Raw genomic sequence first — 14,100 nt, forward strand, 5'->3', positions numbered from 1 at the left:
TTATAATCAAGAATAGACTAGAAAAACGCTATAAAGCAGTATACAAAACCTACAAGTCTTTCAGTGTCTAAGAATTCGAAGAAGCTTAATTCTGTACCTTCAGTGTCCTCCTCTGATGATATGAAGTTTTCATTATTGAACAGTAGATTGTGAGTGATTTTATTTTTCAATATGATCGATATTTTCTTTGTTACTGAATATAAAGTCTTGCCCACTACTTCAGCAACACTTCTGGGCTTCTCCGCTAGACAATAGCTTCAAACTTTCTGATAGACAAGGCATGAAAGGGGGCGGAATAGCAAACATCTTTTCTCACTTGTTCACCTGCACATTACTTGTTTAGCCCTATTTTGAGTAGACTTTTGGAGATCTCTTGACCTTTGAATATTTAAGCATGGTTATATGGACTCAGCCGCACGTTCTTGCATTAACCTTTTATAGACCCCAATAACTATGGTCAAACATGTTTTTACTGGGTGACTTTACAGTCATGAGATTCTCTAGATTCTAGAGCAGTGTAATTTATGGGGTTGTCACTAGTTTAGATTTTACCCAACATGTGAAGAATGTACGGAGGATATCGATGATGCCAGTTTCTGCCTTTTTCAGTGTATCTCTTTATACTATTAGAAGGTGTTCTGAGCCTGATACACAGGCTCAGCATCAGGGGTAAAAGGGTACAGATGACCCTGGCTTAGATAGGGTGCCTTTGGACATCTTCTTGTCCCCAGGCCTGAGCAAAATACGGCAGGCCTGCTGATACTTTTACTTATTGCCGTATTGACAGCCGTGCTAAGTCTTGTTGTGCAAATTCTGATTCCCTTAATAGTCTTACAGACAATCTGAATGGTTCCTTGCATAAAATGCCTGACTTGGTTGCTCATCTTACAACAACATTTTCTAAAAACCCAACCTGGATGAAACCAGCGTGATGGTTTTCAGATGACACCTGTGCACTTAAACAGTTTTGAAGAAAACTTGAGCACAGATGGTGCATGAAAAAATAAGAGACTCTTCACCTTGCTTGGGTCGAGGGTTTCAAGAAGTATAAACATGTACTCTCATCTGCTAGGACAGAATATTCCTTGCACTTGATTAACACTAATAAAATCCATGGTTTCAGTTTGATACTGTTACTTAACACACAGAATGCCCCTGCTAATACATGTTCCTTTCTTAACTCAATTAGAGATCAAATCAGTGGTCCTCACTCCTCTCAGAATGACTGCTATGAACTCTCCAAAACTTTGATGGATGCAGGCACTGTGACTCGGTTCAACTGCACTCTCTGAAAGTTTGAAATAATTTCCCCTGAGGCCTTGACCAGCTTGGTAACAGCCTCCAAACCCACAACCTGCAATTAGACCCTATGCCATCCAATCATTTCAAAATTGCTGAACAATGACCTATTCTATTCGATGCTGAAATCTAAATACATGCATTTGTATCTTTTGGACTTGATTGTTGTAATATCCTTTTGTTGCGTCTTCCTAGTTGTGCTAGTGCTAGAAGAAGTCTTCAGCTTGTTCAGAATGATGCAGCTAGAATCATGACCAAAACAAAAAAACGTGATGAAATAGCACCATTTTGGCCTCTCTTCACTGGTTGCCAGTACAAGCTAGAGCCAAAGGGTCTTCTTTTAACTTATAAGGCCTTGCAGGGACTTGCACCACCTTACTTATCTCAGCTTATTACATCACATACATTCTCACACCCTCTTCGCCTTCTCAATGCTCGTCTCAATGAAAGTCTGTTGGTAACTGAGCTTATCTCTGGAAAGGCCTTCCACTAAATGTTGAAGAAGCATGCCCACCTTCCTTCACTTCATTACAGCCTATCCTAGAGCTTGGACTTAGTTAGGTCCATCACCTTTTTAAACGTCCCCTTAAAATGTATGTTTTTCATGTGGTTATTTTATTTTTGTCCTGTATATTCTTTTTAACTTGTAAAGTGTGTTGGGACCATGTTACATGGTGATTCTGCACAATACAAAATAATGGATTGATTGTTTGGTAGTTTCACTTCATCCGTTTCCATATCTATCACACATGCACACATCTATTTCTGTCCATCATATGTGAGGTAAGGACGTGATACTCTCCGAGTAAGACATGATTTCACATTAAAATGGTTGATGGTAAGAGAGATGTGGGTTGCCCTGCATCTCCCTGGGCTCCAGCAGGTTCAGTGGAAGCAGTGTTTCCCCCATAACACCATATCAGCATAAAATATCTGAGGTAGACTCACCAACTTTTTACTGCCTCATAGGCAAAGGTTGAGTGATGGCACCACCTCAGCCTTACTTCTCATGTTCAATTTCTTGATGTTTTCCCTGCGTGACCCCACTGAATATTCTAAGTTGGGAAAGTGATTTGTTTTCACCTTCCATTTTGTCATCTCTGATTGTTTGCATCACCTGCTTATTCAACCATAGTGTGCCTCTGCTGCAGCCAACCTACATCAGTTGCTTTGCAGCAGGCTAAGTGGGAGTTCAAACTTCATTTAATTTCCATTCACAATCAGCCTCCATTTCCCTTGATATGACTTCCTGAGATATGACTCTTGATAACTCCTGGGGATGGGCTGCTTTCTTTCTCTCATTTCTGCATGACGTCATGCGTGGTACTGGGAGGGGGCGACAGCCAAGCTAGACAAACGGAGAGAGAGTGTGTGTGGGAGAGAGCGAGAGAGAGAGCGAGAGAGAGACGCGCAGGCGCAGCGACAATCGAAACTGACAGGCAACATAGTGCAGTATTCCCTCTGACCGTTCAGCGGATTGAAGCCTCGCTTTCTCCCTCGCGCATCCCGACGGAAGACAACCAGAACCAGTGGGAGCACGCGTTCACACCCCGACACTGTTAAAGACATGAACACAAAACATATCACCGTGGGGAATGACTTTGGGAACCCTTTACGAAAATTCAAACTCGTCTTTCTTGGAGAGCAAAGCGGTGAGTTTGGTTCATATGTATTTTATTCGTCTGGAATGTGGTTGATAAGTTCTTCATTAGTTTACTACCATTATTGGTCCGCATACACCTGCCGAGATGGGGGATGCAGACGTTCTAGTGAAGTTTCACTGACCCGTAAAGGCGACTTGCCAAAGCTGACCAGCGTAAAGTGGTATTGAATTCCAAAGATGTACATATTACATATTTGGGGATTTGTGCTGCATGAACAGATACCCCGGCGTGTTGAAAGAGTGCTATAGTAGTTTGTCCCGATTCATCCTTTTCAAGCAAGATAGGGTTATGAGTCAAACAATTAGGGAAGAGATATAAGTTAGGTAAGTTCGTAAGGGAATGATCCATTTAGTGAATAGGCTAGGCTTCTACATCGTTAATCGTATATTTTACGTTTTACTGCTTCTTTTGACTAAATTACACATTTTGTTTACAGGTCATGCATTTACATATTGGTTTCCTCTAATCCAAATGTTTCTAGCAGACTAGCCTATTGAAATATGTCAGATGACAAAATGCCAGAGACATTGAATTAGACAAATTAATTCGTGATCAAATTGCCTGATATGATTGTGTTTATCTGTTGTCCAGCGAGGGTGTTTTAGTTGGCCTTGGAAGACGGAGAGAAAACAAACAAAAAAATCTGTTCTGGTGCGCCGAGACACACCCAGGTTGCCAGTGTCGGAGCGAGTGAGAACTTGTGAAGCTGCAGCCCAGTTGTTAAGATGTTAGGGACACGGCATTGAGTTGCTTGTGTGTTTTTGAATATTGGCATCGGGACTAGTATAAATGCGGTATTTTGTGTATGAATCGATATCAGATATTAAATCAGATATTAAAAAAGTACAATTTCGCAATACAGTCGATGGCTAGGAGTTCGAAAAAATCTCAGCAGATAGAAATGAATGAAAAACGAAGCACTGCAGGGTGACGTGTGGTATGGAGGCTATTACAGCTATATGTATCTGTGAACTCAGAGCTTATATGTCTTGGCAATGAACGTCCGACAGCCTTATAAGGATAGACTCCCACGGCCCAAATGGATTTGTGATGGAGATGTCATGAATTTGGCTGTCATTCATCCCGGGGGTGGTTCATACGCTCTCCTTTCATCAGAAATTGGCTGTCAGAAATGAATACTTAGCTGACTCTCTTTTAATTAAAGCATGTTCACACGAGAGTTTGTGTTTCTCTCTCTCGCTCTGTGTGTGTATGTGTGAGAGAGAGAGACAGATAGATGGAGAGAGAGAAAGAAAGATATAGATATATAATACCACAGCGGACAATCTACAGTATTAGTCTGATACAGTCTTTAAATCAACAGTCTCCGTGTTATCTTTGTGGATGCAAGTGTTCACTGGCAATGTGCTGGTGTGTGTTTGATTCAGGAGATGGCTGTGATACTTACAGGTGTGGTTACTTAACTGTCTGCCAGTCTGACGTCAGGGATGGCATTGCTTTTATCTACATGGATGTTTGGGTATGAAATAGATTGGCCTACTGTGATATCGGCAACAAACAGTACTACAACTCTGAGATTGAGGCTGTGTACATAACACACATACAACACATTCATCACAGGAGGAAGTGTCATCAGGAACCATATTAACTTCCTCACACAGAGAGAGAATTGCAGAGAGAGAGAGAGAGAGAGAGAGAGAGAATGGAATACAGAGAGAAAGAGAAATAGAATGTGAATAGTGAAAATGTGTTTTATCTTCTTAATTTTCTGGATAAGTTAAATGGGAATGGAATGAAAGCAGATCCTTTCTCTGAGCGAAGCTAATGAAGTAAATAAGTGTCAGTCTCGGTTCTCAGGGCTGGCGGGGCAAGCTGTGGAATCTCAAGGCTCTGGTATCTCCACGGAGGGCAGTGATTGCACCCTAGCTCAAGGCCGAGGCTCTGGGCTTGGGTTGGTTGGCAAAGAGTCTGGGTCAGTTACAAATGCCAGTGTCGTGAATGGCTCACAATGCCAGTTGGTGTCAGTGCCACACACCCAGCAAACACTTAGCTTATTTCTCCACTAAAGGGGAGTTAGGCTGTGTGCTGATTGAGAGGTCCTGCACTGTTTGACTGAGCAGTTGGCCACTGTGCTTCACTACATGTTGATTGTTTTTCTTTTTTTGGTGTCTTAATGTTTGGGTGTTTGTTGAGGACCAGCCAGTCCTCACCCTTGGATACCGGACAGCCCACACCTTCAAATATTTCCTATTTCCCATGATGCTCAGTGGTCCTCTAAGTGCGTTTTTGTTGCTGCTTCTTGCAGCCATTAGGCAAGCTCCATTTGAGGTAGCATATTGATTTTTTTTGTTGTTCAGTCAAATATCATCCAGTCCTCCGTCCATCAGGTTTATTTGTTTATCCCTTTTGTTTTTGTTGTCTGCTGTTAAGAGAACAAAACCGTGTAATTTCCTTCTAACAGGTAATAAGGGTCCATGTAATTGGATATTTTTGCTCATCGTGGTCTTTGCAAGGAAGAGTTAAAGTGGGGTTAAAAAGCTGATGGTAAACTATCTGCTTCCAGCAGTGAGAGCACAATACGTCAGCCGTCTAACCTCATTATTAATATATCATTAGGGCTTTAGCGGGTTGCTTTAACCACACTGAACTCTGTGTAGTTTAAGATGAGCAAAAAAGTAGCCTTAAAATGGGTGTAGACTTGAAGCTGTCTGCACTCTTTGCAGTGGTTGGGGTCTTGCATCAGATACAGTTCAAGGAGATCTTTTTTGCTTCTGAATCTTTCTTAGCCTATTTTTCAACCATGGTACATTTTGGAAAAGGAGTGCATTACAAGTAGCCTAGCAGAGGAGCAGTGAAAACAGACTGATTCAATGATCAAATGAATTCTCCACCTGTAGTCTCAAATGCAAATATGGGTGAGTAGTCTCTCATAAAAGCCACAGTACGTGTCATCTGTAATTTGCTTCTGACATCATAGTGAAAATGCTGGTGATGAATACCTGGAGTACCTGTTTTTTCCCTCTGGCATCTCTCTCCTTCTCTCTGCAAACTGTCATGCCAGAGTGACAGAAGCTATGCCTTGAGTTCAGACTCCCACCCATATCTCTAATTTGCATCCATCATGCACCTGCCATGGATGGGTAATTATATATTTTCTCCCAGACGTGCAGCGTTGATATCATAGACCGTGAGCTCGGCAATGTCAGCACTTTGTGTAATTGCCCCTCACTTTACCAATGCATTATAATTACCAGAAGATGCGTTTCAGAACAAAATAAGCATGTGTAGCACTCTCTGGCCGCACAGTGGAAAAAACAGCCAAACTCCAGCAGGGAGGCCTTTAAGGGCAACTGACTGGTGCGTACAGAATAATTCTGTGTTTAAGTGTGTGTGTGTGTGTGTGTGTGTGTGTGTGTGTGTGTGTGTGTGTGTCTGTGTGTCTGTGTGTCTGTGTGTCTGTGTGTGTGTGTGTTTTGTGTGGATAGACTAGATAGCTACTCATCCCTGCTCACCCGAAGTGCTTTTTGACGTGAGGCTGGCTTTCAACTGAAGAGCAGCTGTCCAGGGTGCTGAACCTCCAGACTTCTCCAGGGACCCTCGGCTGCAATAAGGTCTGCTGCAGAGAGGGGGTCCAGGGCTTAGGTCCAGCCAGTCTAAGGGAGATAACACTGTTATCACTCTCTACACACCCCTCGCCACTGGGAAAACAATTTAATTTATTTATTTATTTCATTTTATGCACTGCTTTCTTCCCGTACTCTCTGTACTCCCAACAATAGAAACATGTAATGTCGTTGTCCAACATTGGCTGGATGTCCGTTAAGAGGGGGTTTGATTGGGTGGTTTTGGGGAATGGAGATGGCAACGACATCTGTGGCTCATCCAGGGTTGGTGCTGAAGCTGGGGTGGAAGGGGTGGAGGGGGTGGAGGGGCTGGAGAGCGGTGAGACCCCTGGCAGCCATGGCTCCTAGTTGGTGTGAGGCCAGCATCATTTATTAATGCAGGCGGCTGGCTTCAAGTCTGTCAGGAGCAGGGGCCAGGGCGACTCAGCAGGGAGGAGGGAGTGGAAGGGAAGGGAGGAGAGGAGGAGAAACATCAGGAGAGAGAGAGAAAAAAAACACAAAAAAACAGGACAACACGTTCCAGTTAACTGAGCAGAAAGGCCCCGCCTGTCTGGGAGGCTGTGCCATTGTCCGGAGGATTCCTCTGGAAGAGATGGTTATGGTTCTGTTTCTGTGGGTGTGAATGTTATCTCACTGTTTCCCTTATCACCCTGACTGGTGGAATTATCCAGAGTAGCTGCATTTCTGGCTGGATGCTTAGAGTAAGTGTTCCGTCTGGGAACCGCTGATGGGATTTATACATGCACTGGTTGCTATGTGTTCTTATGGTCGCTCTGGAAACCTCTGTAACATTCCATAGGAAAGGTAACTGGAAGCCTGAGATAGAGGGACACAGAGAGTGTTAGTAAGAGTAACATAAATTAGTTAGAAAGAGAGAGGGACAGGGTGAGACAAAGAGGGCAAGAAATAAAAAAGGAAAGTCCTGCTTTCTTCAGGAGAATGTTAAGTGAGTCGTCAGCTTCCTATCCTCTAACCATGATACCCATGACTGCATCTTTGGCTGTCCTTTACCTCTCTCTCTGCAGCTTGGGTGGCAGGGAGCGACAGTCATCCTCTCTTTTTGCTTTATCTCTCTCTCTCTCTCCTGCCAAAGCGGCCGCAGGTTTTAAGCTGGCCAGTCTGTCTGTGAGGCCCACGCGTATTATGGAAGCAGCCACTTGGCAACTTTGGGAGGTGCGCTCGTTGACCAGAGAAGAGAGCCATTGTGGAAGTGCTTAGGAGTGGATTGCAGGGAGGACTGTGGAGATTTGGTCTTTGCAGAACAGAAAAGAGCCAAAAAGAGAGAGAGAGGAGACAGCCTTGAGACTGAGTAATGCATTATTAGTGCCAACTTGTGGTGTCCAACAAGCCAGCCATTTTAAGCTCATCCCTGATGGCTTCTGAGACATCAATCTCACTTTCATCTTTTCTCCCACTAACAGATGGGGGCTCAATTATGATGTGCTTGTTTAGGAAGTACAAATAAGGAACGTGTTTATAAATATAATGCATTTGTATGACACGTTTCTTTTTTTTTTTTGCTGATTCACTCCTTGAGTGACGCTTGGCTCTAGGCACCACAGGAAGGCAGTCTTATGCGTCAATCAATGCGTCTCCTGGCAACAGGAGCCTTCTTGGCGAATCAAACGTGGCCTCTGGAAGCTCTTTTGGAAGGCTGCCAGCTCACAGTGAGCTGAGAAGCCGGTAGATATTCTGATGTGTGAGTGTGTGCGTGTGTGTGAATGTGTGTGTATGTACATGTATGTATGTGCTCTTGCATGTTGAAGTTGCAAATCACTGAAGTTTACACTGTATGTTTGTGATAATCATGGAGGGAAATGTTTTTTTCTCTGTGGGGTCGTTTAATCTCCTCCTCCGTACTTGGCCTGTTATCTCTGTTTGATTTCCCATTAAGCTCCTCAAATAATAGTAGAGGAAGGGAGGGGGGGGGAGGAGGGTAGGAAGCAAAAGACAGGAAGGGTCCAATTGATTTTCATATATATTCCCAACCAATGCTGGAGTGATTTTCAGGCCTGCATGGCAATGCCTGGTTTAAGCATTAAGTGTAAAGCATGAGGGCTTTTCTGGGGCTTAATTAGCTGAGGGGATCCAACCTTGCTTGCTATTTGGAATTCCACTGCTGGAAGGAGAAATATCTCACCCAGCCATAGGATACAAACTGTGCATTCGGTTCATTCATGTGCTCTTTTATAGTCACTGGTTCATTCCTATCCTATATTATGATTTTTGAGTTTGTGTTTTGTGTGTATCACAGTAACCACAGACACGAGTCTGCCACTGCTCAGTTTGAAATTCCAGTCAGGACAAACAGGTCCTGCTCTTGGAGGCCCACGGCTCTTTTGTGGGCAGCTCTTTGAAAAGCAGTGGCCTGCCTGATCCCTGTTTCCACACTCAAACTCTCCCCTGCCTCCCTCTCCAGTCACCCTCTCCCAAGTCTGATGTCACCCCATTCACAGAGTAACCTTTTGCCATATTTTGCCACCCCAGATCCTTTCTCTCTTTCCTTCTGTCTCTCTTTCTCTACCTCTCTCACTCACCTTTCTCCCCAGCTGTTGAGCTGGAGAGCTGTGTTTAATTATGGATCAGCCTTTACTGATGGGGTAGTCTCACTAATGCTTCCTCTGCTGCCTACACCTTCAGCTGCGCTCATATCCCCCTCTCTTCCTCTCACTCGGTGGGCTTTTTTCATCCGCCCATTTTTCTCTCTGTCTCTCTCTCACACAAACACACAGTGTGTGTGTTTGTCTGTCTCTTTCTCTCTCTCTCTCTCTCTCTCTCTCTCTCTCTCTCTCTCTCTCCCCTCTGGTATCCCTTTTGCTGTTTCTCTATTTCTGTGTGTGCTTTCTCTCTCTACCTCCCTTTCTCTCACTGGCTTTATCAGTCTCTTTCTCTCTCTTTCTATCAGATGCACACTCACTCACACACACACACATACACACACACACACACACACACACACACACACACACACACACACACACACGCACACACACACACACACACACACACACACACACACACAAACTCACTCTCTCTCACACACCCTCACACACTTGCCGTCTGCTTTCTCTTTTAGTGTTCTCTCTGCTTCCCTCTTGCATTTTAATGAGTTTCACAAGCAACTTTGCTTTTGTCTTATCTGCCTGGCTCTGTGCACCTAAGAATAAAATGGCCTCATAACACGCTCTCTCCCTCTCATTCTCTCCCCCTACCTTCCTTTCTTATTGCTGTTTCAGTTTCTTTCCGCCAGCCCCGAAATCAATATTGCTTTCATTAGGAGGCTCGCACGCCACTTGTCTATTCAGATCTTCACCGATAATGTGATATAAAGCCCAGTATAGCAGCAAGCTGCTGTTCATCTAAGAGTATAATGACGATATACTGCACTGCCAAAGCGAACCTAATCAGCCCCAAAATTGTGTCGTGGCACGCCACATGAGGCGTCTTCATGTGGAACCGTAATGAAATTGACCAATTAAAAAACTTGTCAAGCAGCTTTTATAACCAATCTTGACTGACAGCAGATGGGCATTTCGTATGTTTTTACACTGCATGTGTAGATGTATAAATGCATATCGTGTGCTTGTGTAGGAAGATTAGTAAAAAAAAAATTGGAACAGAGTTTTTTTCGATCTGCCTCCTATGACACGCTTGGAAGCCAAGTTGTGATTATTTTTGTGATTTGATATCTTGGCAAGCCAGCACAGCCAAACTCATCAGGGCTGATAACAGACACAGTGTGTTATAGAAGAGGTTATTGAAAGCATTCTGACCACTTTCATTTCATTTTAACATTTTGAGGAGGAGGAAGAGAATTGCAAAGCGACCTGCAGTGTTTTGGTTTGTTGTCTTCACACCTCCTCCTCTTCCTCCTCTTATTTGTACTCAGTGTTTTCCTGGGGCCCTCCGCCACCAGCAATGCCATTTGAATTACAGTGTGCAAAATGCTGTTTACATGCCCACAGTTTATTAGCGCCTCCTTAATTTAACCTTGAAAGGGTCTCCATGGCTTTACGATTCCGCCTCCAAGTTTTCCCCCCTCGTCCACTGCTGGGGCTGGGCCCAAAATGACAAAACTAATGCATATTTTACAGCACTGCTGGCTGGTCCGTCGCAAGCAGCCGTGAATTTATGATTGCTAGGATTATTTATAGTTGAACTTGATGAGCCTTCCCGCCAGTCGGTAAGGGAGAGAGGGGGAAAAAATGAAGCTGTCAGAAAAATGGAGGCTTGGCTTGGGTCCGCTGGGACAGTTTCTGTGTGTCATGTTGAGAGGGCGGCCTGGGAAACAGGGACTTGGGAAAACCAACAGAAGTCTGGATGTTTATGTACTTCCCTTCTTGTCATCCGTTGTAACACGTGCCTCTATCGTAGACACAGGGGTAGGTGGAAGAGTTGGTTTGTGTCAAGGTGATGATATTTTGGTCGTAATATGGAGGGATCTGGAATGTCTCAGTGCACTGATTCAGTCTTCTTGAACACATCATTCATTGGGTTCATTTCATCATAATGAATTGGACTCATTTCCTGTTAACTTCACCTGCTGGATTATGACAGAATGTTTGGAGTGAGGGCTCAATGTGTATCTTTTTGCAGTGGGCGACGAAAACCTCACAGTGTAATAACGTTTAGGTTTGACCGCTGTAATGTGGTAATGGTTTGACCTTTTGTCAAGCAGCATGCTGACTAAGATGGTGGCAGAGCAGGGTATTGATCTTGAGGTCCAGGCTTAGCTATTGCTCCTGCGTGCTCTAGGGATGCGGGCGGCTCTTACGGATCCCCTCGTAAATTTGTGGGGCAGCCCAGTGGTGCAGGGAAAGGCGCGACCCTCTGTCACCGGTCGTGCTGCATTATTTAAATATTGCTACGTCTGGGTGGGGACCACACCGCGCAGCTTCTCTGCCATGTTTACCAGGTTTGAAAAGAACAGGAGATAAGCCACGCAAAGAAGTAGAAACCATAGTTAAGCCCAACACATTCACACAACCTCCTTACACTCCTTTTAACACACACACACGCACACACACGCACACACGCACACACGCACACACGCACACACGCGCGCACACACACACACAGACACACACACACACACACAGACACACACACACACACACACACACACACACACACACACACATATACACACATACAATGCCATACCACAACACTATACTTGGTCTTACTTTCTCTATCTCTCTGTCCCTTTCTTTCTCTCTGTTTCACCTTTTCTATACATCTTTCCCGCCCAATCTCTTATTTTCTTTGCCTTGTGTGCAGTAGCTGTGACTGCCAAAAATAGTGCCTCCTCCAGGGAAGAGGTTGGTGGAAATAAGAAATCCTCCAGCTAGAGGTTTTCCTGCACTCTCCAATTCTGCTTTGCCCTCAGGCTGAATGTCTATATGTCTGCTCAGCCTATTTGCATCTAATACACCCACCCACACACAAGCTCACACACACAGAGACACACATACACACACACACACACACACACACACACACACACACACACACACACACACACACACACACACACACACACAAATTTAATAGCTGCCGTCCACCAGCAATTAAAATATTGATTATCTCTCACCTCTGTTAATAAGACTGCGTGAATAAAAGTGAATTATTTTAGGGCACCTGGGCCCTTCCATTTCTTTGGCTTGACAAAGTACAGAGCTGTATGGAAAACGCATTAATGCTAATGCCCCCAATGTTGTTTATATGCATTTCACGTGTATTTATCACACCGACAATAGCATGTGCAATAATTACTCGTATAGACTGCGCAGCGCTTGCATTGTGTCCGTCTGTGAGTTGTGCTTCTGCCAATAATTGAACTGCCAGAGGGCCGCTGTGGACCTACATGTGTGCAATTCAGAGGCCAGCACTTCCGTCAGCGTGTTAAAAGCTTTTTTTGTCCTAGAATGTGCCCTGTCTCAGTTTGATTGCCAATCCTATGAGCAGCAAACAGAAAAAGCACCAACGGCCATGACACAGATCAGAACGCCCTGATCAGAACACCCTCTCACACACACATACACACACACACACACACACACACACACACACACACACACCCACACACACACACACACACACACACACACACACGCACACATGCCTATATAATATACACACACCACCCACTCTGCGTCTCGGTGGGAATGATTCAGGGCAGTTCCGCGGCCAGATGGTTGGACTGTGTGACAGGCTGTGCAGGTCACCTCATCCTCTAAGATCCAGGCACTGAATCAGTAATCCAAACTGCTTGGAAATGCCAAAAAACTCAACGGGGCTCAACACAAGAGCTTCAGGCAGACTCCAGAAATACCTCTCACACACAGTCTAAATCAGGAACACACAAAAAAAACAATCAATGGATGCTTCACTGATCCGATTTCACTGTAACTCACCTTGATTCATGAAGCCATTTTGTGAAGACTGATACAGGTAATAGTAGACTCACAGTGCACAGTGGTCACAACAGTAGGCCATATGAGGCTGTGGCATGTTCACTGGTGCAGTGATTTAGTTTCTTAGCCTCAGAACCGCTTTACTCCTCCTCTTCACTGAGGAGGAAGAGAAAAGGTGAGGTTCTCCTGTGGGTTTAATAGCAGCTTCGGAGTAGAATGTGATGGAGTGTATGTCACATTATTTTCCCCTGATGTATGTGTTGTTGTTTACACTGTAGTTTACTTCCTTGTTTGTTTGCCTGAGAAGTTTGGAAGATGCTTGATGTGACACATCTAAGATCACCCAATTTCAATCAAACTGAGCTAAGTGGAGAAATCTTCCCTAAGCTTGCCGAGACTTCCTCTGAGACTCTGTGCTTGTATGCTTATCTTCACTCTGCCTCTTTGCCAGTTGTATGGAGTCTGGAGAGGTGCCACAAGGGATGGAGAGAAACAAACAGAGAGAGAAATAGAAAGAGAGACAGGCAGACAGATAGATAGACAAAGAGAGAAGTGGAGGAGGAGGAGGAAGAGGAGTGGCATATGGCAACAGGACTTGATTTAACCTGAAATTATTTACGGGTTAACCTGACACAAGATTAAGCTGGTGGCATAGTTTGTGAGGATTGTCACTGAACATAACACTGATTGTGTGTGTGTGTAACAAAACAACAGAAACATAACAAGGCTTGCTGTATTCAGTGCACTTATATCAAGCTCAATGATAGTTCCAACTGCTCTCAAAAACATCTATTTTGACCAGTAATCTCATCAGTGAGAATCAGGTCATTATCACTTAACAGTCATAACTGTCATAACCGTTACAGCAGGTGTTTAGGTGTACCAATTTGAGGTTGAGACCTGCTATCTCTGTTCCCAGAGTGGCTTCAGCAGTACTAACAGAGACGTCCAGATCACAGTTCCCAAACAGATCTGATCAGACATGATGCCCGTGGACATTCAGTCAATACTCAGCTCTCTCTGGTGAGCTGGGGAGAGGGCGTCAGACAGTGTGTGTCCGTGTGTGTCCGTGTGTGTATGTGTGTGTGTGAGTGTATGTGTGTGTGTGTGTGTGTGTATGTGTGTGTTTGTGTGTGT

General features: G+C 44.3%; 1 protein-coding gene across 1 annotated transcript in view; it reads left to right on the forward strand.

Moving 5' to 3' along the window:
• Window positions 1-2,866: 2,866 nt before the first annotated feature.
• The window catches only part of rab6ba (RAB6B, member RAS oncogene family a), a gene marked incomplete at both ends in the record, with an annotated part of 90,283 nt that continues 79,049 nt past the window's right edge, over window positions 2,867-14,100 (forward strand). Inside the window, one exon of the mRNA XM_080832279.1 lies at window positions 2,867-2,951. Within this exon, the coding sequence (XP_080688405.1) occupies window positions 2,867-2,951 (85 nt within the window). The remainder of the gene's footprint in view (window positions 2,952-14,100) is intronic.

The sequence above is a fragment of the Sprattus sprattus genome (assembly GCF_963457725.1).
Source record: "Sprattus sprattus genome assembly, chromosome: 2".
Taxonomy (NCBI): domain Eukaryota; kingdom Metazoa; phylum Chordata; class Actinopteri; order Clupeiformes; family Clupeidae; genus Sprattus; species Sprattus sprattus.